The sequence below is a fragment of the Uranotaenia lowii genome, chromosome 3 (genome assembly GCF_029784155.1).
Source record: "Uranotaenia lowii strain MFRU-FL chromosome 3, ASM2978415v1, whole genome shotgun sequence".
NCBI lineage: Eukaryota > Metazoa > Arthropoda > Insecta > Diptera > Culicidae > Uranotaenia > Uranotaenia lowii.
The window spans coordinates 53687211-53715095 of record NC_073693.1 but is presented as its reverse complement, the minus strand read 5'-3'; the positions used below and the strand labels follow the sequence as shown (position 1 = coordinate 53715095).

General features: G+C 36.5%; 1 protein-coding gene across 7 annotated transcripts in view; it reads left to right on the top strand.

Annotated features, from left to right (window-relative positions):
• Positions 1 to 8674, top strand: part of LOC129751736 (PTB domain-containing adapter protein ced-6) — a 104831-nt gene extending 96157 nt beyond the window's left edge. For 6 of the 7 annotated variants that reach the window (XM_055747403.1, XM_055747402.1, XM_055747407.1 and 3 more), the window contains 2 exons: positions 3200 to 3587; positions 6872 to 8674. In XM_055747403.1, coding sequence (XP_055603378.1) covers positions 3200 to 3587; positions 6872 to 6897 — 414 coding nt within the window. In that variant the 3' untranslated portion in view covers positions 6898 to 8674. The remainder of the gene's footprint in view (positions 1 to 3199; positions 3588 to 6871) is intronic. The other variant, XM_055747409.1, reaches the window with a different exon arrangement.
• The last annotated feature ends 19211 nt before the right edge of the window (positions 8675 to 27885 follow it).

Sequence of the window (27885 nt, the reverse complement as noted above, 5' to 3'; positions counted from 1 at the left end):
TGTTTTAAAACCTGTTTTTGGAGGTATATTCCTGAACTCAATTTTTATCAGGTTTTGTTCATCACCTCTAATTTAAGAAGTTTTTAGTTTGGCGGACCGATTTTTTTTCCAATTTTAAGAAGCTAAGAAATTAATAAATTATTTTATTTAATAATCACCCCCACGGAGTGGAAAATTTTAAAAATTCCATAGAATATCCACTAGGAAATGTTCGAACTTTTCATAGAAATTCTAGCGTTTGCGAGTATTTTGTAACAGTTTTTTGCCGCTTGGGGGGGGTGATCACCCCGATCACCCCCCCCATAGGACCGCGCCTGCAATGCACTATGAACTAAATCCACCCAATTTTTCATTAAATTCTACCCAACGGTTAAAAAGTGGACTCCATTCATATCCAAGTGTTTCGCTAGCAAGAACCGGTTGCTCGCAATCGTGAGCATCGTGCAAAACGTGGTCTGTCGCACAACAGGGGCGAAAACCTCGTCGAAGTCTGTGCCGTACCGCTGCGAGAACCCTTGAGCAACGAGTCTCGCTTTAAAGAGCACAGTTTTTCCATCGCCAACGTTCTTCTTCTTATAGATCTACTTGCAACCGACGCCTTTTTACCTAGAGGCAGCGCCACGAACTCTCACGTCTGGTTCTCGTTGAGAGAGTTGATCTCCTCCTTCATCACGGTATGCAAGTCGTCTTTTCCAGGGCTTTTGACGGCCTCGTTGTAATTTGTTCCGATGACAAAGTCGTTGAGGTGTACCTTTCCGCTGGTATCCCCTTTTTCGGGCGCTTGGACCGTCTTACTTCAACTGGGATAGAGAGAGTTTCTTCCCCGTCGTAGTTTCCTTCATCACTGTATTCATGGAAATCTTCTGCAGCACTTTCGTATTCGTCTTCTTCATCTGCATCCGGAATGTCACTCATTTTTTTTTCTTTAGCACCGAACCGTATTCGATTGTGTTTGCATCACTTTTTTCCACTATTTTTAATTCACTATTCACTATTTCACTATTTTCTGGAACCACTTTCATGAACCTGGCGTCATGGCTGATGACGATTTCCCGCGTTCCTCGATCCAGAAGCCGGAAGCTTTGTGCTCCCCGGAGCAGCCAACGAATGTCATTTTTCTCGCTGTTTCGTGAAGCTTCTTCCGTTTCTGTTTCGAAATCAGCGCCCAGGCTTAACTTCCGAAAATTCTTAAGTGGTCGACGGCAGGATGTTTTGCAGATAAACAGCGGTGTTCAACGCTTCTGCCCAAAAGCACTGATCCAGTTGGCGTCGAACAACAAACAACGACACATTTCGTACAAATAGCGATTTCGACGCTCTGCGACTCCGTTTCGCTGCGGACTATATCCCGTCGTAAACTGCGGCTGGATCCTCATTCGCTGGTAGAATGAGCGAAGGAAGCCTCTTGCTGGAGTACTCCCCTCCTTGGTCCGAACGCACCATTTTCGACCGAACTGATTTTTCACTAGGGCGACATACGGCTTAAGCCTGTCGGTCACTTCGCCTTTGTATTTCAGGAAATACAGGACACAGTATCGAGAAAAGGCGTCGATAACTGTCATGAAGTACCGGAATCCACCTGCTGACGGCACTTCGACTGGACCGCACACATCGGTGTGTACTATTTCCAAAGGCTCTTTCGTTTTGGTGGTCGAATCTTTCGGAAAAGGGGCACGGTAGCTCTTTCCTTTCAGACAAGGTTCACACTCGCACCAGGTTTCCCTTGAGTAGTTGGCCGATAGCATTCGGTTCTCGGTGACTAAAACGTCTATGCCAAAAGCGCCTGCAGTCGCCGTTGTGTTGACCACTTCACCACCTCGTTTGGTTGCTGAAGCTGAAAATTTTTTTTTTCTAGAGTTTCCACCGCTGCAACGGCGCCATTTCGCACAATCCGACAGCCAGCCACATCAAAAATCACTTTTGCATGTGTTTGGTCTAAGGCCGGGACAGATAGCAAGTTCAATGCCAAACTTGGTGCGTACAAAGCCTCACTGAGAGTCAAACTTGTCTTTTTGCCTTCGAAGTTCACACAATTTATCAGCCCAGGTTCTTCACCTTATTCTTTGGCTACTTTACCGTTCGCCAATTTCACAGACTTCACTTCACTTTACCTTAAATTTCTGAAAAAACTTCTGTTGGCCGCAGTGTGGCTTGTCGTACCAGAGTCAACTATCCAACACTTTTAGTTTTCCTCACACTGTTCCCAGGCCGTAAACGGGAAAGAAACACTATCATTTTTCTTCTTCTGCTTTCGCGGCTTTGGTTGCCATCTCCTATAACTCTCCCGTGGCTTTTGCGGACAATCTCACTGCTCGTGCCCGGGTTTGTTGCACAATAAGCAAATGAACGATCGCTTTTTCTTTTCGTGTTCGACTCGTAGCACCGCGTCCGACTGTGCTCCATGGCGCTTGGCGGCTTCGTCCAGCAGCTTTCTTTTTACAAGCTCCAACGTGAGCTCGTCGTCGTTACGGCTCTCCAGGACCGTGGTCAGCTCCTGTCCGGCATCAGCCAGCCGGTTAAACAACTCCTCCAGGGCGAAAAGATGGTCCTCCATATTTTCCCCATCCGAAAACTGCTTGTTGCAAACTTGCTTTAGCAGCGAAAATTGGGAGGTTAGGCTCGTTGTTTCGTGATGCTTTTTTTTTCACTCGAAATATCCTTTTTCGCAACATGGCGTCACTTCGTGTCGCGAACAGGCCCATAACTTGTTGTAAGAGCAAAGCCAATAAAAAGCAAGTATGGTATGAGTGACTATTTAACAAAACGGGAATGAAAGCTTTATTTTCGGGTTCAAGTTTACAAAGTGTGGGTGTGTACCCAAAGAGAAAATTATACACTGCGATACATTTACTTTTAAAAATGACTTCTTTGTTCAGTTGATTTACTAATCACAACAGATAATTCCCGATATAGTCGAAATTATACTTTGCCTCAAGTGTCTCATCCGAGATCGAGAGTCATTTTACTGGGAGGGTGTTCCGCGTACCGCGAAATACCCATTTATCTACAATGTCTTGTGCGAGGAAGGTGCAGTCTTATCCCGCAGCTTCGATCGTTGCTTTTAAATTTCCCATATCAATCCCGAAATGATCTATCTCGAGAATTCATAATTGGACTACATGAAAAATGCATTTTGTAATAATTTATCTAACTTTGAAATAAATACTTGACCTTAATGATATTAAACTCCGGACGACAGCCACAGGAACAAAATCCGTTCGAAGGGGGTAACTCGATGACTTTCGCCTCGGTCAACCAGGGTCCTACACCGAACAGCTTCACGGACGAAATTCAAATTCTGGCAAACAATTCTTCCAAACTGGACAATGTACTGGCAATGAACAGTTTAATCCAGGGCCATGCCACTAATGGTCCGATTTTCAACACCAACGTTCCGCAAATGGGTCCGACTTCACCTCTCGGCGGGAAACTTAACCCGTTTGCCGGGGTACTTCGGAACAATCCACTGGCCTCGATGATCAAGCCGAACCACTCTCAGCAACAACATCACAACCACAACGGCTTCGGTGGGGCCGGCAATTACGACATGTTCCAGAATGTGACCGCAGACTCGGACTCTCTAACCGGTAGTGGTACAACCAGTGGTAGTGTCCTAGTCCATCACAGTGTTTCATCCGGGCTTGCAATGCATCAAAATGGCACCAACAACCACTTCATTCATGGCCCGGGTCAGCAGCAGCCATCGTCGTCATCGGCCCCGGAGTCCTCGGATCCGGGAAAAAGCTTGCACGCCGCCGATGCCCTCTTTGAAGGTTTCGCTTTATCGGCTTTTAATGAATTCAAGAAAGATGTAAGCAACACCGCCAGCAACCATCAGCGGCGTGCAGGGCTACTAGCGCAAAAATCTGGGCCGATACCGGTGGCCGCTTTTGACCAAGGGCCGGCTTTCGATCGTCCGTCTCACCCTCATCAAGACCATGATGGGGTACAGCCATTCTACGAGAAGGTACATTTGCGGGTATTCAAATTTATCGTCGAACTGTGCGTCGTACCCCCCACTTTCATGTGTCCGTCACGTGTCACGTTGTATTTTTTTTTTGTGTTTCTGTGTGCTGTTTCGTCCGTTATTGTTACTTTTAAGACCTCGACTTGTGCCATTTTAAATTAATAATTACAATATCAATAGTTATTAAAGTAATTCCAAAAGCTGGATCCTAAACCTGGAAGCTGATTTCAGATTTTAAGTTCGTTATCAGAAAATTGAGTATAAAGGCCAACAACAATTAAGTTCAAATATCGAAAATAAAAATAAAATATTAATATTCAGAATAACAAATCAGAATACAGTTTATATTCCAATTCAGATATCAGATGCAGAATCAGATTCAAACTTGCAGATTCCGAATTTAGATTGAGTTTTGAGATTTAGATCTCAGACTTGAATTCAGATTCAGAATTAAAATTAAGATTCAAAATTCAGTTTTTTAATTCAATTTTAGAATTTGAGTTTAGAAATCATGCTCAGACTTATCATTTATAATAAGATTAAGATTCATTACAAGGAATTCAGATTTTAAATTGAGATCTAGAATATAGATTTTTTTAAATTTCTTTTTAATAGTTTTTTAGAATTTAAAATTTTGATTATGAGTTCATTCAGCTTTCAGATTATGAAAACGAAATTAAAAATGTTCGGTTTAGGACTATAGCAATGCAGATCCAGAATAAAGAATTAAAATCTTGATTTGAATTCGGAATCTGAATCGGAATCTGAAATCTGAATCTGAAATCGGAATCTGAAAGCGGAATCTGAAATCTGAATCTGGAATCTAAAATCTGAAATCTGAAATCTGAATCTGGAATCTAAAATCTGAAATCTGAATCTGAAATCTGAATCTGAAATCTGAATCTGAATCTGAAATCTGAATCTGAAATCTGAATCTGACATCTAAATCTGAAATCTGAATCTGAAATCTGAACTTGAAATCTGAAATCTGAATCTGAAATCCTAATCTGAATCTGAAATCATAATCTGAAATCTGAATCTGAAATTCTAATCTGAAATCAGAATCTGAAATCAGAATCTGAAATCAGAATCTGAATCTGAAATCTGAATCTGAAATCTGAATCTGAAATCTGAATCTGAAATCTGAATCTGAAATCTGAATCTGAAATCTGAATCTGAAATCTGAATCTGAAATCTGAATCTGAAATCTGAATCTGAAATCTGAATCTGAAATCTGAATCTGAAATCTGAATCTGAAATCTGAATCTGAAATCTGAATCTGAAATCTGAATCTGAAATCTGAATCTGAAATCTGAATCTGAAATCTGAATCTGAAATCTGAATCTGAAATCTGAATCTGAAATCTGAATCTGAAATCTGAATCTGAAATCTGAATCTGAATCTGAAATCTGAATCTGAAATCTGAATCTAAAATCTGAATCTGAAATCTGAATCTGAAATCTGAATCTGAAATCTGAATCTGAAATCTGAAATCTGAATCTGAAATCTGAATCTGGAATCTGAATCTGAAATCTGAATCTGAAATCTGAATCCGAATCTGAAATCTGAATCTGAAATCTGAATCTGAAATCTGAATCTGAAATCTGAATCTGAAATCTGAATCTGAAATCTGAATCTGAATCTGAAATCTGAATCTGAAATCTGAATCTGAAATCTGAATCTAAAATCTGAATCTGAAATCTGAATCTGAAATCTGAATCTGAATCTGAAATCTGAATCTGAAATCTGAATCTGAATCTGAAATCTGAATCTGAAATCTGAATCTGAAATCTGAATCTGAAATCTGAATCTGAAATCTGAATCTGAATCTGAAATCTGAATCTGAAATCTGAATCTGAAATCTGAATCTAAAATCTGAATCTGAAATCTGAATCTGAAATCTGAATCTGAATCTGAAATCTGAATCTGAAATCTGAATCTGAAATCTGAATCTGAAATCTGAATCTGAATCTGAAATCTGAATCTGAAATCTGAATCTAAAATCTGAATCTGAAATCTGAATCAGAAATCTGAATCAGAAATCAGAATCTGAATCTGAATCTGAAATCTGAATTTGAATCTGAAATCTGAAAAGACCTCGATTCTTAAACTGAAATCTGAATCTGAATGTTAATCCGAAATCTTAAATCTTAAATTTGGATCTGGAATCGAAAATCTGAAATTGGAAGATGAAATTTTAAACTTAATTCTTATTTTAGATCTCAAACCCGTAGCCTAAAAATTTAATCATCTTAATTTTGAATCAGATATTTTAAATCTAAAATGTTAAGTCTTGAATCTAGAACATTCAATCTTGAATCTTGAGTTTTCAATGATGAATCTTCAATCTTGAGTCTTGAAACTTTAATTTTGAATCGTGAATCTTTAATCTAGGATCTTGAACCTTTAAGCAAAAATAAGAAAAATCAATTTTAAAATCTCACCTCAAACATTTTAATACTAATTTTAATTTTATATCTATTTTTGTTTGTTTTGAGCGATTTTCAACCTTCAGGTGTGTTTATTCCCGGGATTTAATGTCTTATGTTTTTTATTTTGTGTTTTTCTTATTGAAACTTTTGATGTGATTCGTCAGTTCTCCGATATTGATGTTTTTTTTATGTTCTGTGTGAACATTTTTTATGTATTCAGTTATGTTTAAGCGTCGTACCTCTTCCGTTTTCTAAATGTTGTAGAAAATAATTCACAAATGATCTTTGCACGATGTCATGTGTTTATCTCACAATCAATCCCACTTTTTAATCTAATTTTGTCTTAAGTTTCACTGAAGAAAAATTTAATTTTAGTTTTTATAATTTATATCACAAAATTTTTGGACAAAATTAGACTTAACTTTCTAAAGCTAGTATAACATTTTAACAATCCTGTCTTTCTTATTTCCAGACAACCTCCAAAAACGGCTTATTTAGCTCCGACGATCTGCTGGACACATTTGATCCGTTGAAAAAGTAAGCCGAATCATCCCAGCTGGTTCCCAACTTTTCCGTAGGTCCTATCCGATGTCTGGTTGTGTGTATGGTTGCACGCAATTTGAGTTTGGCAAATTGGTACTGATGCGAGCAATCGAATCAAAAAAAGGGTTCTAAAGTTTTTGGAAAATAGTTCCGGGTTTGCAATCGCAAAATTTGCCAGTGTGAGAACGTGTTATGAAGGAAAAAAAAACAAAACTGATGATGATGAGAGTAATATGAGCCTTATTAGCCCCAGGCCTTAAATAATGGAAACACAAACGAAACAATTAGAATTAATCAGAGTGGTGCACGAAATATTTACAATTTATAGTAGAGAATGATCGTTATTCGTAGGGTAGGTTTTGTGCGCGTGTGTGTTTTGTAAAGGAAAGTAAGAGAGAGAGAGAGCGCACTTAAGTTGTGAATTGGGAGCAAAGTTGTTTAAATTTTACAAAGGAAAACTATTGAACTTTTTTTTGGCAATTTACCGGGTGAAGAGTATTTTGTTTATACCATTAGCATATTTAGGCTTTTGTTTAGTGTGTCAGTTAGTTGGCAAATTTAGTATGTATTCTTATGAAAAATTGGCAATTTGGAAAGGCGAAATTGTGTAGCCGTCGCGGGCGGCGTGAATTATGGAACAATTTAGTAGTATTACCCACTGTTGGAATACTCCGTTTGGTAGAGAATAAATATCCAAAGTATGTTAGAAAACGGAATGAAATCGTCAGAACAAAAAAGCCCCGTACGATCTATACCCTCCCCCTCTAGAATCTCGAATGTGATAAATGAACCTTGAAACGAAAAATCCGAAAGAACATTCCAATGGTTTTGAATCGAATCATTTCCTGCAGTGCAAATTGCAGAGAATTTATTTGTGCAAGTGTAACCCGAGCTGAATGTTAGCGCGCTACTGGGCGCACCAGCTCGCTCTGGTGAAGACTAGCGATACCACCACTAGCCTACTAGCGCATACGGTGCTTCGAAATCGGAAATCAGAAACTGAACAATGGGATAACTTGCGCAAAAAAACTAGAACCAGTTTCAAGTTAAACAGAATAATGAAAATCTTTTTTTAGTTTTTTTCATTATGTTTTGTGTATGATATATTAATCTTTAGTTGTACGTAACATGCAATACGTATAGAGCTCTCACTATTTCGTTGGAATGTTTTTTTTGCCTAAATCTTTACTTCCATTTCGCTTCTACTGTCCCCATTATTATGAGTTTTTTTTTAATCATTAAAAAAAATTAAACAGGTTTCTATAACATATTTTCCTTTAGAATCGATAGGACGGTAGTATAGAAATCTTTGTCCTGTATTCAACACAGTAGCATGAAGAACAAATAACTTTTAGAACTAAATCGAATCAAAGTGTAGATGGAATTATGAGAAAGAAATAATGTAAAACAGAGAGAAAGAGAGAACATTATAACTATCCACTAATCTAGGGTTTAAACAATGATCAATTAAGTAATATATAAAAAGAGGAAGAGAAAAACTGAGAAGAAAGAAAACATATCCCCCTGTCCTTCTATCTACACAAACACCCCCCCCCCCCTCCCCCCCCCTTGGTTTGCCCGAAAGAAGAAGAAAAATCACACAAAACAACACTACAGCAAATATCTGTATCAAACAATTACCTACTTGTAGATTCATTGTTATTCTAGTTTTAGTGTACGATCTAGCAATGATATTTGTGAACAATAAATGGTCAATAAAACGTAATTAATCTAAGATAAATGAATGATTATTTTGCACAGAAGTTTTGAAGAAAAATTTATCGCCAGAGACTTCTTTTGATCAAAAAAATCAAAAAAAATTTTTCATCTTAAATTCAATATCAAACAAAGAGAAGAGAGAAAATGACCGTAAAAAGGAAAAATCTTCCAATTTTTTACATTATCATATTCGACCTTCGGTAACCATCTTAGACCTTTTGTTGAGGTTGGATGAAAATGTCCTATGATTATCGATATTCTACAATGACATGAGGAATTTCGACTTCAGACGATTGTTCATGGAACAAAAATTGATAATTCCGCTTTAAAGACTTTCTGCTAATTGGGATTTATAAGGACAGAGTTGATTGCATTGCATAACAGTGTATGGAAAATATTTCGGAAAATTCCCTCAATAAAAATCTTATTTCATCGCATTCAAAATTTTCATGAATAACCTCTAAATAATTTTATGCAAATCTTCGAATATTGAGAAATATTTACGAAATTTGATGTTCAAATGTTTCATTTTTCGAGTTCATAGAAAGGTAAAATGGCATATCTTGTGATAAATATTGAAAAAAGTTTCAGTAATTACTAACAAATGTTTCCTCTTAGCGTGGGAAACAAGTTTCGATCAACCTTTTTTAGGAACTATAAATAGAGAAGATCACTTAGGATAGTCTTCCTAGTGCATTGAAAAAAAAACATGCCACACATTTGGACCAAATTGTTGCAGTTCTAGATTCCCCAAGCAATCAGTCGAAGCCGACACACATCAAACGAAACCGAAAGGATTGAAACGGGTCCAACATATGTGCGGATCCTAATTTTCGGTCCTTCAGTCAGTAGTCGGTTAAAATTCGTTCTTGTTTCTTTTTTGCGACTGCGCGTGAAAAAGATCATTTGCAGCAAATTATCCATCGTCTTCGTTCCGACAAAAGGCGACAAAAATCATCCCGGGTCCCACCCAGAAAGAGCCGCCCGTCCCAATCAAATGTGGTCGAGTAAAATGATTAATAATTCTGCCGATCCCCGAGGAAAAAGGGAGACGGGAGGAAAATCTATTCAAGCAAAAAAAAAATTAAATCTACTACACTAAAAAACTAACATCACTTAAAATGTTGTTTCCAGTCGTCGTAAATCATGTTTCGGGCGGTTTGCTTTATTTGCATAAATTATGCTCGGGGATTGAGCTACAGGAGGAAAGATCGTTAATGGATTTCAGGCCTTTCGTGTGGAAAAACTTAAGCATATCCTTGGAGTGGAAAATTTGAAATTGAAGATCAATCATTTCTAGGAATAAAATAAATAACATTCAATGCAAAATAATCACAAATTTTAACTTTTTGATTGATAAAATTAATTTAAAAAGGAAACTACAAATTCACCATAACACAAAAATCAACCCAATCGAAAAAAAGGAAAAAAAACCTCCACAGTACCGAGATTGAGAGGCGTGTCCGGTATCATTACTTTCGATGATGACAATGGGAAATTTTATTAGACTAGTCTTTTTTTCCTCTTCTCTGAAATCACATCCCTCTGGCGATGTCCAAACTTTGTGGCAACGATTTTCGGCTTCCTTTTTGGCTTCGATTTCCGCTGCTCTTTTCCGGTCCGACTCAGGGGATGGGTTAGCAGCATGCGAGTCGGAACACGAAACGGGTCGAGTTTGTCAGAGTCCGGCCTAGCGGGGTGAAGCTATTGACAAGTTGAGATAATCGTTTGCCAGGTGGTGGGAGAATGCAGTTGTCAGCATGATTTTGCTATTTTTTTTTCTTTGTCTGAAAGCCATTTTTTGGATCTTCGATTTGAGATTCAGTTTTAAAAAACTCACTGGTTTTACAAGTCATATTTTTTAACAGATAGTTTAACGTTAAATTCGATTCCTGATAATCTAAAAGGTGTCCACAATGAAATGGCCACACACAAAATTGATTCGCAAAATTCGAGTTTTCATCCGATTACCATCAAATTTTCAAGGATTCATTTTACTATTTTACTGGTATTGTATTCACAGTCCATACGCAAATGCCCGCACCTTGGCCTTGGCGCCGGCCATAAGATTCTGCACAACGTGTGAATCAACCGTTTTTTGCATGTAAACCATACTTTCTTCAGTTACTCGACTGTCTTCACTACCTTAGGTCGTTTGAGCAGGTGCTGCTTCATATTCGCCCAGTGTCTCTCGATGGGACGGAGCGGAGCTCCGGAGTGTTGGGAGCGTTGAACATTTTCGGCACGAAATTGACCTTATTGTCCGAATACCACTTCAGCACGTCCTTTGAGTAGTGGCATGAGGCCAAATCCGGCCAGAAGATTGTTGGGACGTTGTGGGCCTTCAGGAGAGGAAGCAGCCGCTTCTGGAGACACTCTTTCATGTACACCTGTCCTTTTATCGTGTCCTGGCTCACGAAAGTTGCACTCCGCTTCCCGCACGTGCAGATGGCTTTCCAAACCAGGAATTTATTCGCAAATTTGGACATCTTCTGATTGCGGACATGCTCCAGAACGCTGAACTTGTCCTTGGCCGTGAAAAACAGGTTGCCGGGGATCTGTTTGAAGTCGGCCTTCACATATGTTTCGTCGTCCATTATGCAGCATTTAACTTTTGTCAGCATGTTGAGGTACAACTTCTTGGCACGGGTTTTGGCGAACTTGTTCTGCTTCTCGTCGTGAATCACGACTCGTGATAAGGGGCCTTTTGTACCTTGAACGTTCGAAGCCCAGCCTTAGTTTTGGCCTTCTAGACGAAACTTCGGCTTAGGTGCAGCTTCTTAGCCACATCCCGTATGGAGGCATTCGGGTTTCGGTTGAAGGCCCCAACTACGCGGTTATGATTTTTAGTGTTGTACGGAATACTTTTCCTTCACTTCTGGGCTTCCTATCGATGGTCAATCGTTACTCGAACCGCTTAATCACTCGCGACACCGTGGAATTCGCGATTCCCAACGTTTAAGCGATAGATCGATGCGAGAGATCCTTGTTCTCGTGATGAATGCGCAAGATTTTATCACGCATGAGCTGTTCTGTAAGAATGGTCCGACCAGGATCAAAACAGAGAAGACTCCCTGAAACAAACCTCAGGGTCAGCTGCAATCTATCGCGTCAGTAGCCAAGAAAACATTTACCTTTCCCAAATAAACTTCCCACTTAACCCCCGAACTATGAGCTGATATGGTTCCTGCCCAGCATTACCCAACCAACATAAGAATACGGTAACTGTCCTACCTTTTGACGGGCTCACACAGCTAACGGCCGTTCTAGGCGTGTACACAGGTTGTGGTGATGATTGCGTTCACAGCAGGAAGGCCTTCCTACTAACGTAGAACAGGGTGTTGTAGAACTCTTAATCCGGGTGAAGATCGGAGTTTGAACTCAAGCCAAAACTTAAGGGGTTCAGGGTGATCTGATATTACGCTTATTCTGGAAGAATCACCACATCAAGCAACGGAAGCACTTCACTCTCACTCTGGTATATTTCGCACAATGACGTCTTTTCCATGCGTTCATGTGCCCCTTATTCCGGACCCTTACTTTCCTCATCCTTCACCATCCTTCAAGGATTATCCTTTGCAGTTGTCTCTGGCTAGCTAAGACGATTGATATTTTTATCCCAAGTTGAATACGATTTTACGTCGTTGCATTAACTATTTCATAACTTAATCTGTGTTTTGAAACTTATTTTGTCAGAATTCATACTAAATTGGATTCAAATTTCAAATTTTTGTCATTTGTGTGACATTTTTATGATTATTTTTGTCATTTTTGCTTTAGGCTTTTTAGTGAAGAACGTAATTGATTTTTTAGTCTCAAATTGCTTTTAAACTGCCTATAGTGAAATACTTTTGGCAAGATGATGTTAATTTGTCCTCTTGTAGTTCTTCAAGTTTTATTTTTATTGCTGGGAAAACATACTATTATTTTTATTTATTTTATTTACATAGTATTCCGTCTCACGACATAACTTGACGAACATAATTCCTAAAATTCACTCGGTTCATAGCAACCGTTCTCCAATTTCTTGGGCACCCCACGTTCGCCAGATCACGCTCCACTTGGTCTAACCACCTCGCTCGTTGCGCCCCCGCTCGTCTTGTTCCTACCGGATTCGTAGCGAACACCTGTTTTGCAGGACAGTCGTCCGGCATTCTCGCAACATGTCCAGCCCAGCGTATCCGGCCAGCTTTCACCACCTTCTGGATACTGGGTTCGCCGTAGAGTCGCGTGAGCTCGTGGTTCATCCTTCGCCTCCACACTCCGTTCTCCTGTACGCCGCCAAAGATGGTTCTTAACACTCGTCGCTCGAATACTCCGAGTGTACGCAGGTCCTCCTCGAGCAATATCCATGTCTCGTGCCCGTAGAGAACAACCGGTCTAATAAGCGTCATATACAGGTTACACTTCGTACGAGGGCAAAGTCTTCTCGACCACAGTTGCTTGTGGAGTCCATAGTAGGCACGACTTCCGCTGATAATTCGCCTCCGGATCTCACGGCTGGTGTCATTGTCTGCGGTCACCAGTGAGCCGAGATAGACAAAGTCTTCGACTATCTCCAGCTCGTCGCCGTCGATCATGACCTTGTTATTACTGGACAAGCGGGTTCGGTCGGTCTCGGATCCGCAGGCCAGCATGTACTTCGTCTTGGATGTATTAATCATCAACCCAATCCTTCCTGCTTCGCGTTTCAGTTTGCGGTAGATCTCCTCCACCGCCGCAGATGATCTGCCGACTATATCAATGTCATCGGCAAAGCAGATAAGTTGACTGGATCTGTTGAAAATCGTGCCCCGCATTTCGCCCACCGCTCGTCGAATAACACCTTCTAGCGCCACGTTGAACATCATGCAGGATAGACCATCACCTTGTCGAAGCCCCCTGCGCGATTCGAATGAACTCGACAATTCACCCGAAATCCGCACACAGCACTGCGTTCCATCCATCGTTGCCTTGATCAGTCTGATTAGCTTCCCGGAAAAGCCGTTCTCGTCCATGATTTTCCATAGCTCGTTACGGTCGATCGTGTCGTATGCGGCTTTGAAGTCGATGAATAGATGATGCGTAGGGACTTGGTGTTCACGGCATTTTTGGAGTATTTGCCGTAATGTGAATATCTGGTCCGTCGTAGACCGTCCCTCCATGAAGCCGGCCTGATGACTTCCCACGAATCTGTTTGCTTGTGGCGTGAGGCGGCGGAGTAGGATTCGGGACAACACTTTGTAGGCGGCATTGAGGACAGTGATCGCTCGGTAGTTCTCACAGTCCAATTTGTCGCCCTTCTTGTAGATGGGGCATATTACCCCCTCCTTCCACTCCTCCGGTAGCTGTTCTATGTCCCAGATCCGGACTATCAACCGGTGTAGGCAATCGGCCAACCTGTCCGGGCCCATTTTGATGAGTTCAGCTGCGATGCCATCCTTCCCAGCCGACTTGTTTCTATTCAGCTGGCGAATGGCTTCCTTAACTTCACTAATCGTTGGGAGTGGCTCCTCTTCGTCGTTGGCTACGCCGGCGATGTACCTTCCCCCACCGTCTTGATCTCCTGCATGTGCGCCGTTCAGGTGTTCATCGAAGTGCTGCTTCCACCTTTTGATCACCTCACGATTGTCCGTCAGGATACCCCCGTCCTTATCCCGGCACATTTCGGCTTGCGGCACGAAGCCTTTGCGGGATGCGTTGAGTTTCTGATAGAACTTTCGTGTTTCTTGGGAACGATGCAGCTGCTCCAGCTCCTTGAGCTCCTCCTCCTCCAGGCGGCGCTTTTTCTCCTGGAAAAGTCGGACTCGCTGCCTCTTCCGCTGTCGGTGATTTTCCACATTTCGACGGGTGCCTCTTTGCACTACTGCCGCCCGCGCGGCATTCTCTTCGTCCATCACCCTCCTACACTCCTCGTCGAACCAGTCGTTCCGTCGAGATCGCTCCACATAACCGATGACGTTCTCCGCAGCACTGTTGATGGCTGTTTTGATGGTATCCCAACAGTCCTCGAGAGGGGCTTCGTCAAGCTCGCCCTCTGCCGGCAGCGCTGCTTCGACCGATTGCGCGTAGTCTGCCGCGACCTCAGGTTGCTTCAGTCGCGCGATATTTAACCGAGGCGGGCGCCGGTTTCGCGTGTTGTTCACTACGGAGAGTTTTGGGCGCATCTTCACCATCACCAGATAATGGTCCGACTCGATGTTGGCGCCCCGACGGGATCTGACGTCGATGATGTCCGAAAAGTGCCGGCTGTCGATCAAAACGTGGTCGATCTGTGATTGAGTTTGGTACGGTGATCTCCAGGTGTACTTGTGTGGGAGGCGGTGCTGAAAAAAGGTACTACGTACGGCCATTCGTTTGGAGGCGGCGAAATCAATGAGTCTGAGGCCGTTTTCGTTGGTCAGCTGGTGCGCGCTGAACCTTCCAATTGTCGGTTTAAATTCCTCCTCCTGGCCGACCTGAGCATTGAAATCCCCGATGACGATCTTGATATCATGTTTTGGGCAACGGTCGTATTCACGCTCCAGCTGCGCGTAGAATTCGTCTTTGTCGTCACCGGTACTTCCGAGGTGAGGGCTGTGCACGTTGATGATGCTGATGTTGAAGAACCGGCCCTTGATTCTCAACCGGCACATTCGTGAGTTGATCGGCCACCACCCGATCACGCGCTTTTGCATCTTTCCCATCACTATAAAAGCTGTTCCAAGCTCGTGTGTGTTGCCGCAGCTCTGGTAGATGGCACGACCATCTGGATACGTTCGTACCGTGGAGCCCTTCCAGCATACCTCCTGCAGCGCTACGATGTCGAATTTGCGGCTCTTCAATTCGTTGGAGAGCACGTGGGTACTGCCCACAAAATTTAGAGATCGGCAGTTCCATGTTCCAAGTTTCCAATCGCTAGTCCCTTTTCGTCGCGTGGGTCTTTGCCGATTTCCATCCGAAATTTGTTGTTCGTTATTCGTTGCTTAAGTTTTTTAGTAGTCACAGGCTCGCAAGGCCCGCAGCTAACCCCACTATCTCGCAGGAGGACCGTCGTGATGTTGCTGTTTTGGGTCCCGAACACCACCAGGACGTTGTTGCACTCCGCACGCCGCCCCTAACATGGAGAACAGACGCGTACGAAGCCCCCTAACTCATTCTGCATGCGACCAAAGCATCCACCGGGGTTGGGTACCCGATCTCCGCTAAGGTTGCTCGCACCCCAGCTAGTACCACGGGGAGGTAGAGAATCGGAGTGGGAGGGAGGGGAGGGAAAACATACATCTGACATAAAAGAAAACATATATTGTTTCTGTTTGTTCTAGAATGTTCTAGAGATTTCCAATGTTTCCAATACTTTCGCGCATTGAGCCAAAGAGCCGCAGCTTCACACTAAAAGAGCCGCATGCGGCTCGTGTTTTGTATTTAGGTTGCAGACCACTACTGTGCTAGGTCAAAGATCAATTTGAGACCCTAATGTTTGAAATGGTAAACATACGCCTTTTTTACCATCGTAATGGACACTAGACCGCTGCAAGCTTTGTATGGAAACTTCAAATTCTTAAATTTTTACACCTCCCATAACTTTTTTTGATTGTTTTTGCTGCCAGAAATAGCAATAAATTTTTTTAAAGCGATCCAGTCCTGAATTAGCGCAACGAGTTTTAATTTTGTATGGAAATTTGTATGGGAGAACTAAATTTTTAATTCAAAAATCGCCATAGATTTTCTAAAAGTTTTAAAAATTATAACTTTGGATGAAAAATGTTCCTTGATTTTTGTTTTCAAAATTCATTTTTTTAATTACCGTCAAACGGGGCATCATGCAACAGCGGGGTTCGATGCAACATTTATATAACACTACATTGAATCAATTTTTAATTTAATGTATTGTAATAAAGTTATCTTTTAATGATACAAAATGATTATGACATAATTTCTCGCATCTTAAGCTAGTTGTCTTAAGTTTTTTATTTTTTTGTAAAATTTGAAAAATCGAGCAATAAATGTACAAATTTTAACATTTTTTTATGCCGAAAAAAACTTTACCCAGTATGACGGATCGGCTTGATAAAATTACCTACAAACTTTTTACAGGTTTCCTCATATTATACCAACATTGTTGGTGTAAAAATATTTTTCGAACAATCACCCAATTTTTTTAAATGAATATTTTTAATATTCAGTTAGGTGTCTGGGGTTAAATGCAACAAAATGCAAATCAAAGAAATACCTTGTAAATCTCGTTTCCAAGTGTTGGAATACGAATGTTTTGAATCACGCGTTTGTAAACATTTAAATTTCATTCATCCAAACATTTATTTTTATGATTTCAGCTTTTAGAATTTTTCGTAGTATTATTTAACCCCTAAATGTATGCAGCATCCTTAATTTCAGAAAAAATGTGAAAATTTGTTTTTACAGACCCAAAAACTACTGCAAATGGTGTTGTCATGCGTAATTGTCTTTAAGACATCGCAAATATTTTAAAAATTATGAATTTTCGTACGTGTTCATAAGATTTTTCATTAAACACAAAGTTTGTTGCAAGTTACCCCATTTTCTAAGAAGGGTGAAAATCGCATGTTTTTAGAAAATTTAAAATAACTGAAGAAACCAATAATTTTTTTAACAACGCCAATTTGATGTCCAAGCATCCTTAAAACTTTTGATGCATAAAGGATACGATTAACTGTGAACATAAGTTTTTTAGAAGCTATTGAAGTTGAAAATTGTTGCATGTTGCCCCAGTTGACGGTATATTGTTTTTGACTGCTTGTTTGAAAGCTGTGTAACAGTAGGATGGAAACAAAAAATCTCAATAAACTGCTTTGCATTGCCAGAGAATTTATTGATTAATATAACCTTCGCCATAACATTTCATGAAATCATTTACAGCTCTAGCAAGCAAAGTCTGCCATTTTTGAATACTTTTCAATGGATTCAGATTTTTTATTTTGAAATGCTTATAACTTTTTTCATTAGATTCTTAGCTCATGAAAACAAAAAAAGAAGCTTAAGAATAGTCAAAACCAAAAATTAAAGACCGACTTCATTTCAAGCTTATTCGAATTTTCTGGATGATTTAATGTGCAAAATTTCTTCTTGCATACATATTTCCATACAAAATTGAAACGCTTTGCGCTAACTCAGGAATCAACCAAATCATCCCAAATTTTACACTGATGCTTGGTGACCCAAAAGGCATCGAAAAAACATATGGGAGCAAAAAGTTATTTTTGCAGCGGTCTAATGGACACACGATAGCTTTTTAAAATGAATTGAATAAAATTATTGAAAAACTAAAAATTTATGTTTGTAGATTTAATTGATCGGCCTAGCGGTGAAAAGTGATGTCCTTTTTAGTAAGAACATCTGAAGATTATGAATTTTTTTATAGGTGGATAGAAGGTTAGATGAAATGAAAGAGAAAATCACATATCAAATTTTTGTTCCTTTTCACCGCTAGGCCGATCAATTAAATCTAAAAATATAAATTACGGTGATTAATCCTTCATAATACTTAAAATTTATTTTTGTCAATTTTATTTTTTTGTAATTTTTTGGTTTTTAATTTGTTTAGGGACCACTAGTGGATCACCTCTAGAATTTGATAGGATGATTTTCCGGCTTTTTACTAGGAACCGTCTTAATTCCAAAACATTTTTAAAGCCAGTAATTGTGTATATTAAATAGGTATACGTTGTTGCAAAGCGGATAAACAGATTTTTTTTATTAGAGTAGGCGATGATCGACAAAATTTTCCGGGTAGGACCGAGAAAAATCCAGGAATGTCCCAGTGGAAGACCACTAAACAGCTGGAAATCAACTATTCGGTCAAAGTTCATATGGTAGGGGAAAAGTTCATATAACGCCCCATGTGGCTAATACGCGCCACCCTTGTTTTGAAGAATCTGAAACATTTTAAGCCAGCAAAATATTACCAATTTGTTTTAAATGCTGTGATTGATCATGGCAAGTATGAATTTTTCCTTAAAATGGCCCTGTGTCGTGTAAATTTCACAATTTAGGTTTTTCTTCATTTCGATCTAAATTTTAAAACACTTCCAATAAGGTGTCACCAAGCAGAGAAAAACAAATAAGACAATATTTTCTGACACATCGATAGAGGAGAATCTAAACTATTATTTAATGCTAAAAAATCATACTAAACTCGCTAAGGTATGATTTTTATGGGTATGTTCTATCACGGCCCATGCGCTCTTTATAACGCGCCAATCGTAGTAGGCTGAAAATAGCATTAATTTTTCAAAAAGGCCAATTTTAATTGAAAATGAACAAAAAGTCTAAAACCATATTTTGAGCGTTAATTCAGCCCAAAAAATCTATTTTTCATTTTTTGTTAAATTTCTATTAGTCCATTTTGATTTTCTTTTCAGTCAAATTGTCTGTAAGTATTGGTGTGTTTTCGGTCTTCGGCTGCTCTCGGGTGTGTTCGGCTGCTAGGCGCGTATTGAATACACAGCGGCGCGTATTCGCAACACAGTTTTGTTCTGTGGCTATGAATATGGTTTTCAAAAATCAAGTTTTTGAAGAAACTATAGCAATTTGAGTAATAAAAAATCATAGGAACTTGTAGAAAACACTTTTCTTCAACGATTACACCCATTTTTACACAATTTGTACGTGGAATACATAGAAAATCAGCGATTCGCTTAGGTGGCCCATAATAGGGCATGTTCCCCTAAGTCGTTTAAGGAGTCGTGAAGGATCAAACAATGAGCTAAAATTTGAATAAAAGTGAAGATGATTGAGTCCATGAACAAAAGGAATGTGAGAGCTTTTATCAATACGCAATCCGAAAATGTCAACAGGGGATGTGATAAAAAAGGTAAATTTTTCTGGTAAAGCATGACTGACTTCATTTCTACAAGATAGAAAATCTGCCTACCGGTAAAATAAAAAAAAATACGGTGGGAAATCGTGCGGAAATTTTTTACACCGCTAGTGGGGAGGTATTTTGGGAAAAATTGCAGTGAACAGCAAAACAAACTCTTTAGCGGGCACCTGGTCAGAATTTTTTTGTTGGCAAGGCTAGCCTGTATTTTCCGGAGATAAATAAGGATAAAATATTGAAAAATTTAATGTTTAGTACTCGAGGATGCTAACGATCTGTGGAATCTGCAAATCAGTCAGTGATTCATTATGATTGATACGATTAATGGCTAAATACACTAATATACAAAGAAGACTGCCTCCAAATGCGACCGTTTTCCCTGCATAGCACTTGAAGAGGTCCCACAAAATGTCTACTCTGTTTTGGTTGGATCTAGAATCGTATCTTCTTCTTCTTCTTCTTCTACTTGAGCTGCTTCACGGGCAGCTCGGGTTAAGGGCCAGTGACTTTGACTATATGCCCTGTTTTTGTAGAATCGTATCATAACGCGAAAACTGTGGTGGAGTGGTAAAAAGTCAAATATGTTGTTTTTAAGGCGGCATCCATAAATTACGTAACGCAAAATATGCACTTTTTTGACCCCCTCTCCCCCGTATGTCGTACCCCCCTATGAAAATTACGTAACGCTGATAATAACCCCCCCCCCCCCCTCTCATGTTTTTGAATACTTATATTTGAAAATCAAAAAATGAATTTTAACATAAATTTTTTTTTATCCTTCTTCAAAACCAAATTTTTATCCATCAAAATTGCTACTTAGTACTCATTGATGATAACTCTCTGATAAAATAAATTGATTGTTCTATTACGAGTTGATCTGTGATTGTTCACTGATGATCTACCTTGTTTACTTTATTTTGATGAAGTAGCATAACTTGTTATGCAAAATATACTCCACTTAGTAATATTCGTCAAAATATTAAAAATTGCATTTTTAAATCAATCGAGAAAAAATAGTAAAAATTCCGTTTTAAGGTTGAATTGAGTTCTTAGGGGTAAATGTACCTAATTTTAGGTTTTCTAACGGTTATTTTACCTATATGCAATACACTTTTTTATGAGTCTATCTCAGAATCTTTAAAGCGGAAAGGTCACAAACCAGTTTCAATCATGTTGAAGCTTACAAATTTTAAGCCTATTGTGGTTTGTTTTTCATTCTGCGAAAATTGCTTGACATCAAAATAGCTGCGATGAAGTATACTATTTTTTTAAGGAAGAAGTCGTTACGTAACGATGAGCTTACCTCCCCCCCTCCCCTATGTCACAATTAGTAACGCTTGAGCTTACTACCTCCCCTCCCCCCCCTAGGAGCGTTACGTAGTTTATGGATGCCCCCTAAGGACAAACTTCATAACATAGAACGTACACGAAAAAAATTGCATGGGTTTTTCAAGTACGTCGTCATGATAATTTTACTATATCCAGCATTTAGTATTTCCAACCATGATTTAGTATGTAATCAAAAAAGCATTGATTTTGAAAAAGGTAGGTTCAAGGTATACATTATATTTGGCGCACGTTGTGCCCAAAAATAAAAGTCGAAAAACTTTTTCATAGGACGTTATCTCAAAAACCACTCAACAGAACGTCACCAAAATTTTTACATGTTAACATTACATTACTAGACAGCTTGGACAGTTGGAAGGAATGATTCAAATTTAAAATTTTTACTAATGAAGGGATTAAGCACCGTAATTTATGTTTGTTACTTTAATTTATCGTATGTATATGTATAGTCTTCTCAGTATGTTATCATCGCGTTCGGTACAGCTCGATAGATGCATTTCTGAGTTAAAGGGAGCATATCTGAGCAATCACATATCATCTTTTTGTTCGTTCGCACGGCAAGTTTTCCTGCTTGTGGGGCGAACCACGCTTGGCCTACTAATGTGTGGTGGTAGACAGAGATGTTAAAATCGCGAGTCTACATACTCGCACTTTGCCCTTCTTTGCAGAACGATTTTATTTCGTTAAACTCAATCTGCAATGATGCTATCTAAAGTTCAACTCGGAAAGCATCAGGAAGTAAGCTTCGGGTAAACTCGGCAGGAGTAAACAGCAATCGGGGGAGAAACATCAGCGAAGCAAACGAACAGTTCAGCGAATTAAAGAAAAAATCGTTTTCGTTCGGCAGCCGAACACATCAATCGGACAACGCATGGGGGCGTGGCTAAAAGTGATAGATACAAGGGAACGGGAAACGAGCGAGAGAAGGGTGCGAGGAATGTTAACTCGGTCCGTCGGGCAACGATCGCTCGTGAGCATTCGTGTACGGTAAGCTTCGTTCTGTTGTTTCATTGGTGTGATTTTATTCCTGCGAAGAGGGGAAAACATCAACTCGGAACTGTTCTCTTTGTTTTGTGTGCAATCACGTCATGATTGGAACGAAGATAAAATCAATCTGCACACAACAAGTTAAACTCGGAAAAAATCAGCCGAATGATTCTTTCCGAGGCGAGTTTAAACACCGCTGGTGGTAGATGCAACTCTATCTGTATCTACCACTTCATAGTAGTTGGCCCGTGCGGATCAAAAATTTGATAAGTGATGATAATGCTTCTAAATAAATTCTACCCGCCCATTTTCACCAACTTTCATTTCATCTAATCTTTTATCCATCACTTTTCATCGATAAGGCTGATAAATTAAAGTAACAAACATAAATTACGGTAATTAATCTCGTCACAAAAATAAAATGAAAAAAAACTTTATCTTATTTCATGCCCTCCTTAAAAAAGAAAACCTATTGAAGACATCGAAGACATATCGAAGACATCGAGTTAATTTGCCTTTTATAAAAAAGTTTATTTATTTTCAGTTTATTTCCGTCTTACGACATAACTTGATGCATAAATTCCTAAATTTCACTGGGTCCATGGCATATTCGCTTAATCACGCTCCACTTGGTCTAACCACCTCGCTCGTTGCGCCTCTGCTCGTCTCGTTCCTACCGGTTCCGTAGCAAACACCTGATTTGCAGGACAATCGTCCGGAATTCTCGTAACATGTCCTGCCCAGCGTATCCGTCTGGCCTTCGCCAATCCATTCTCCTGCACGCCGCCAAAAATGGTTCTTAACACTCGTCGTTCAAATACTCCGAGTGTGCTAAGGTCCTCCTCGAGCAATATCCATACTGCCATGGACCAAGTACCCGAACTCCGTTAGGGCTGCTCGCACCTCAGCAAGCACCACGGGGAGGTTCAGAATCGGAGTTGTAAGATAAAAGATGATACGACCACTACCAGAAGGTTGGGTTCATGGGGTCTCGAGTTGCACATTATCTACCGTTCGCCAACCAGAAATTGGTACAAAAGTTTATTTTGTTTATTTTTCCCTCTCATTATTTTTCCGATACCAGTTTTTTATTTCATTTCCTACAGCTCTAAATCCCCCCTGATTTAGTACATTTTTATGTCTACGATTTCACTGTTGAAAATTTAAAGATATTCGAACTTACAATTCTCAATTGCCTTTGTAGAAGCACATGTTCTTTATTCTCGAAACCATTGAAAAAAAACGCCCGCACATCTCAATTAATGCTGCTTGCCGATCACGTCCGGCTGCCGAACATTTATCGATTTCTCCAAATCGTCGAAACATTGTTCGAATTAGCATGAAAAATGTCTGGACAAGATTAATAGCAACGATCGATGGTTCTTTCAGGTGTATGCTACTGGAATTCGACTGAATTTCCTTGTATGTCCAAAACAATGCACTCTCTCAATTGCCTTTAGGATAGAGGAAGAATCTAAAATATGCATACAAGTATTAAAAAAATCATTTAATAGATTTTCATGTCGCTTTTCGGGGAGCTACCGGTATTGATTATGACTCTAAATTTTTACGATTCGAACTTCTTTCAGACTTGCCGACGACACACGTTCCTTGGAATAACAGCCATTCAAAACGATCCCTTGGAATATTTAGTTGGACGATGGGCGGCAAATTGTTTGACAAAAGTTTCCAAAAGACCGAACGAGTGCGATAAAAAGCATTTAAACCGTCATTAGCACCGGTGCGCGATTGTTTGATAATTGTTGCGGTGAAGCCACATTGAGAAATAAAAGCAGAAAACAATGGGTGTCCCATAAATTCGGTTTCAAACTGCAAGTGGTCGGCTAAATAAATACCTATCCTATACCTTCGTCAGCAATTTCTTCAATCGAATAAAAACAAATTAGGAACTCATCTAGCCCCCGCTAGTGAACTGCTGCTAGTCCATTAAATATTCAACATCAGTTCAGAGGGCGCATGGATTGGGATGCATTGTCTATTTAATTACCGAGAATTGATAGCTGCACGCACATACCTAATCGAATGATCGAACTATCGGACTTTGTCGGCGAATTCTAGAACCAGAACCATCTCTCAAATCTTTCACGTGTTTGAAATGAACTAAATTGGCGTAGCAGCGGGTATTTCAAGTGTTGGCCACCTGTGCGAACTTTTGTGGTTAATTTGGATGAACTTTGGACAGAATACTCATTAATCAATTTATTCATTTATTTCAACTTGCAATTTAAGAAAAATCTCTTATAAAACTGGGTGGGTGAGGCAAAAAGAAATTCGCTGCATTTTACTTTTCGACAAAAAAAAAACTGAGCAGTTTTTGAAAATAGTGGTAATCGTTTCAGATAAAAATTCACGCAGGAACCAACCAATATCAACAAAAATATTGTTTGATGTATAAGGTATGCTCAGTTTGACGAAATTTGAGAACATGTCCAATGAAAAATTAAAATCTTAAAAAAGCTACAAAATGACAAAAATGACAAAAATGACAAAAATGACTAAAACGACTAAAATGACAAAAATGACAAAAATAACAAAATTACACAAATAACAAAAATAACAAATATGACAAAAATAACAAAAATGACAAAAATAACAAAAATGACAAAAATGACAAAAATGACAAAAATGACAAAAATGACAAAAATGACAAAAATGACAAAAATGACAAAAATGACAAAAATGACAAAAATGACAAAAATGACAAAAATGACAAAAATAACAAAAATGACAAAAATGACAAAAATGACAAAAATGACAAAAATGACAAAAATGACAAAAATGACAAAAATGACAAAATGACAAAAATGACAAAAATGACAAAAATGACAAAAATGACAAAAATGACAAAAATGACAAAAATGACAAAAATGACAAAAATGACAAAAATGACAAAAATGACAAAAATGACAAAAATGACAAAAATGACAAAAATGACAAAAATGACAAAAATGACAAAAATGACAAAAATGACAAAAATGACAAAAATGACAAAAATGACAAAAATGACAAAAATGACAAAAATGACAAAAATGACAAAAATGACAAAAATGACAAAAATGACAAAAATGACAAAAATGACAAAAATGACAAAAATGACAAAAATGACAAAAATGACAAAAATGACAAAAATGACAAAAATGACAAAAATGACAAAAATGACAAAAATGACAAAAATGACAAAAATGACAAAAATGACAAAAATGACAAAAATGACAAAAATGACAAAAATGACAAAAATGACAAAAATGACAAAAATGACAAAAATGACAAAAATGACAAAAATGACAAAAATGACAAAAATGACAAAAATGACAAAAATGACAAAAATGACAAAAATGACAAAAATGACAAAAATGACAAAAATGACAAAAATGACAAAAATGACAAAAATGACAAAAATGACAAAAATGACAAAAATGACAAAAATGACAAAAATGACAAAAATGACAAAAATGACAAAATGACAAAAATGACAAAAATTACAAAAATTACAAAAAATACAAGAAATACAAAAATTACTAAAATTACTAAAATTACAAAAATTACAAAAATTACAAAAATTACAAAAATTACAAAAATTACAAAAATTACAAAAATTACAAAAATTACAAAAATTACAAAAATTACAAAAATACCAAAAATTACAAAAATTACAAAAATTACAAAAATTACAAAAATTACAAAAATTACAAAAATTACAAAAATGACAAAAATTACAAAAATGACAAAAATTACAAAAATTAGAAAAATTAGAAAAATTAAAAAAAATTACAAAAATTACAAAAAATTACAAAAAATTACAAAAAATTACAAAAATTACAAAAATTACAAAAATTACAAAAATTATGAAAATTACAAAAAATACAAAAATTACAAAAATTATAAAAAATTACAAAAATTACAAAAATTACAAAAATTACAAAAATTACAAAAATTACAAAAATTACAAAAATTACAAAAATTACAAAAATTACAAAAATTACAAAAATTACAAAAATTACAAAAATTACAAAAATTACAAAAATTACAAAAATTACAAAAATTACAAAAATTACAAAAATTACAAAAATTACAAAAATTACAAAAATTACAAAAATTACAAAAATTACAAAAATTACAAAAATTACAAAAATTACAAAAATTACAAAAATTACAAAAATTACAAAAATTACAAAAATTACAAAAATTACAAAAATTACAAAAATTACAAAAATTACAAAAATTACAAAAATTACAAAAATTACAAAAATTACAAAAATTACAAAAATTACAAAAATTACAAAAATTACAAAAATTACAAAAATTACAAAAATTACAAAAATTACAAAAATTACAAAAATTACAAAAAATAACAAAAATTACAAAAATTACAAAAATTACAAAAATTACAAAAATTACAAAAATTACAAAAATTACAAAAATTACAAAAATTACAAAAATTACAAAAATTACAAAAATTACAAAAATTACAAAAATTACAAAAATTACAAAAATTACAAAAATTACAAAAATTACAAAAATTACAAAAATTACAAAAATTACAAAAATTACAAAAATTACAAAAATTACAAAAATTACAAAAATTACAAAAAATTACAAAAATTACAAAAATTACAAAAATGACAAAAATTACAAAAATGCAAAAATTACAAAAATTAGAAACATTAGAAAAATTAAAAAAATTACAAAAATTACAAAAAATTACAAAAAATTACAAAAATTACAAAAATTACAAAAATTACAAAAATTACGAAAATTACAAAAAATACAAGAATTACAAAAATCATAAAAAATTACAAAAATTACAAAAATTACAAAAATTTCAAAAATTACAAAAATTACAAAAATTACAAAAATTTCAAAATTACCAAAAATTACAAAAATTAAAAAATTACAAAAATTACAAAAATTTCAAAAATTACAAAAATTACAAAAATTACAAAAATTACAAAAATTACAAAAATTACAAAAATAACAAAAATTACAAAAATTACAAAAATTACAAAAATTACAAAAATTACAAAAATTACAAAAATTACAAAAATGACAAAAATAACAAAAATGACAAAAATGAGAAAAATGACAAAAATAACAAAAATGACAAAAATGACAAAAATGACAAAAATGACAAAAATTACAAAAATTACAAAAAATACAAGAAATATAAAAATTACTAAAATGACAAAAATTACAAAAATTACAAAAATTACAAAAATTACAAAAATTACAAAAATTACAAAAATTACAAAAATTACAAAAATTACAAAAATTACAAAAATTACAAAAATTACAAAAATGACAAAAATGACAAAAATTACAAAAATTACAAAAATTACAAAAATTACAAAAATTACAAAAATTACAAAAATTACAAAAATAACAAAAATTACAAAAATTACAAAAATTACAAAAATTACAAAAATTACAAAAATTACAAAAATTACAAAAATTACAAAAATTACAAAAATTACAAAAATTACAAAAATTACAAAAATTACAAAAATTACAAAAATTACAAAAATTACAAAAATTACAAAAATTACAAAAATTACAAAAATTACAAAAATTACAAAAATTACAAAAATTACAAAAATTACAAAAATTACAAAAATTACAAAAATTACAAAAATTACAAAAATTACAAAAATTACAAAAATTACAAAAATTACAAAAATTACAAAAATTACAAAAATTACAAAAATTACAAAAATTACAAAAATTACAAAAATTACAAAAATTACAAAAATTACAAAAATTACAAAAATTACAAAAATTACAAAAATTACAAAAATTACAAAAATTACAAAAATTACAAAAATTACAAAAATTACAAAAATTACAAAAATTACAAAAATTACAAAAATTACAAAAATTACAAAAATGACAAAAATTACAAAAATTACAAAAATTACCAAAATTACAAAAATTACAAAAATTAGAAAAATTAGAAAAATTGAAAAAAATTACAAAAATTACAAAAAATTACAAAAAATTACAAAAATTACAAAATTTACTAAAATTACGAAAATTACAAAAAATACAAAAATTACAAA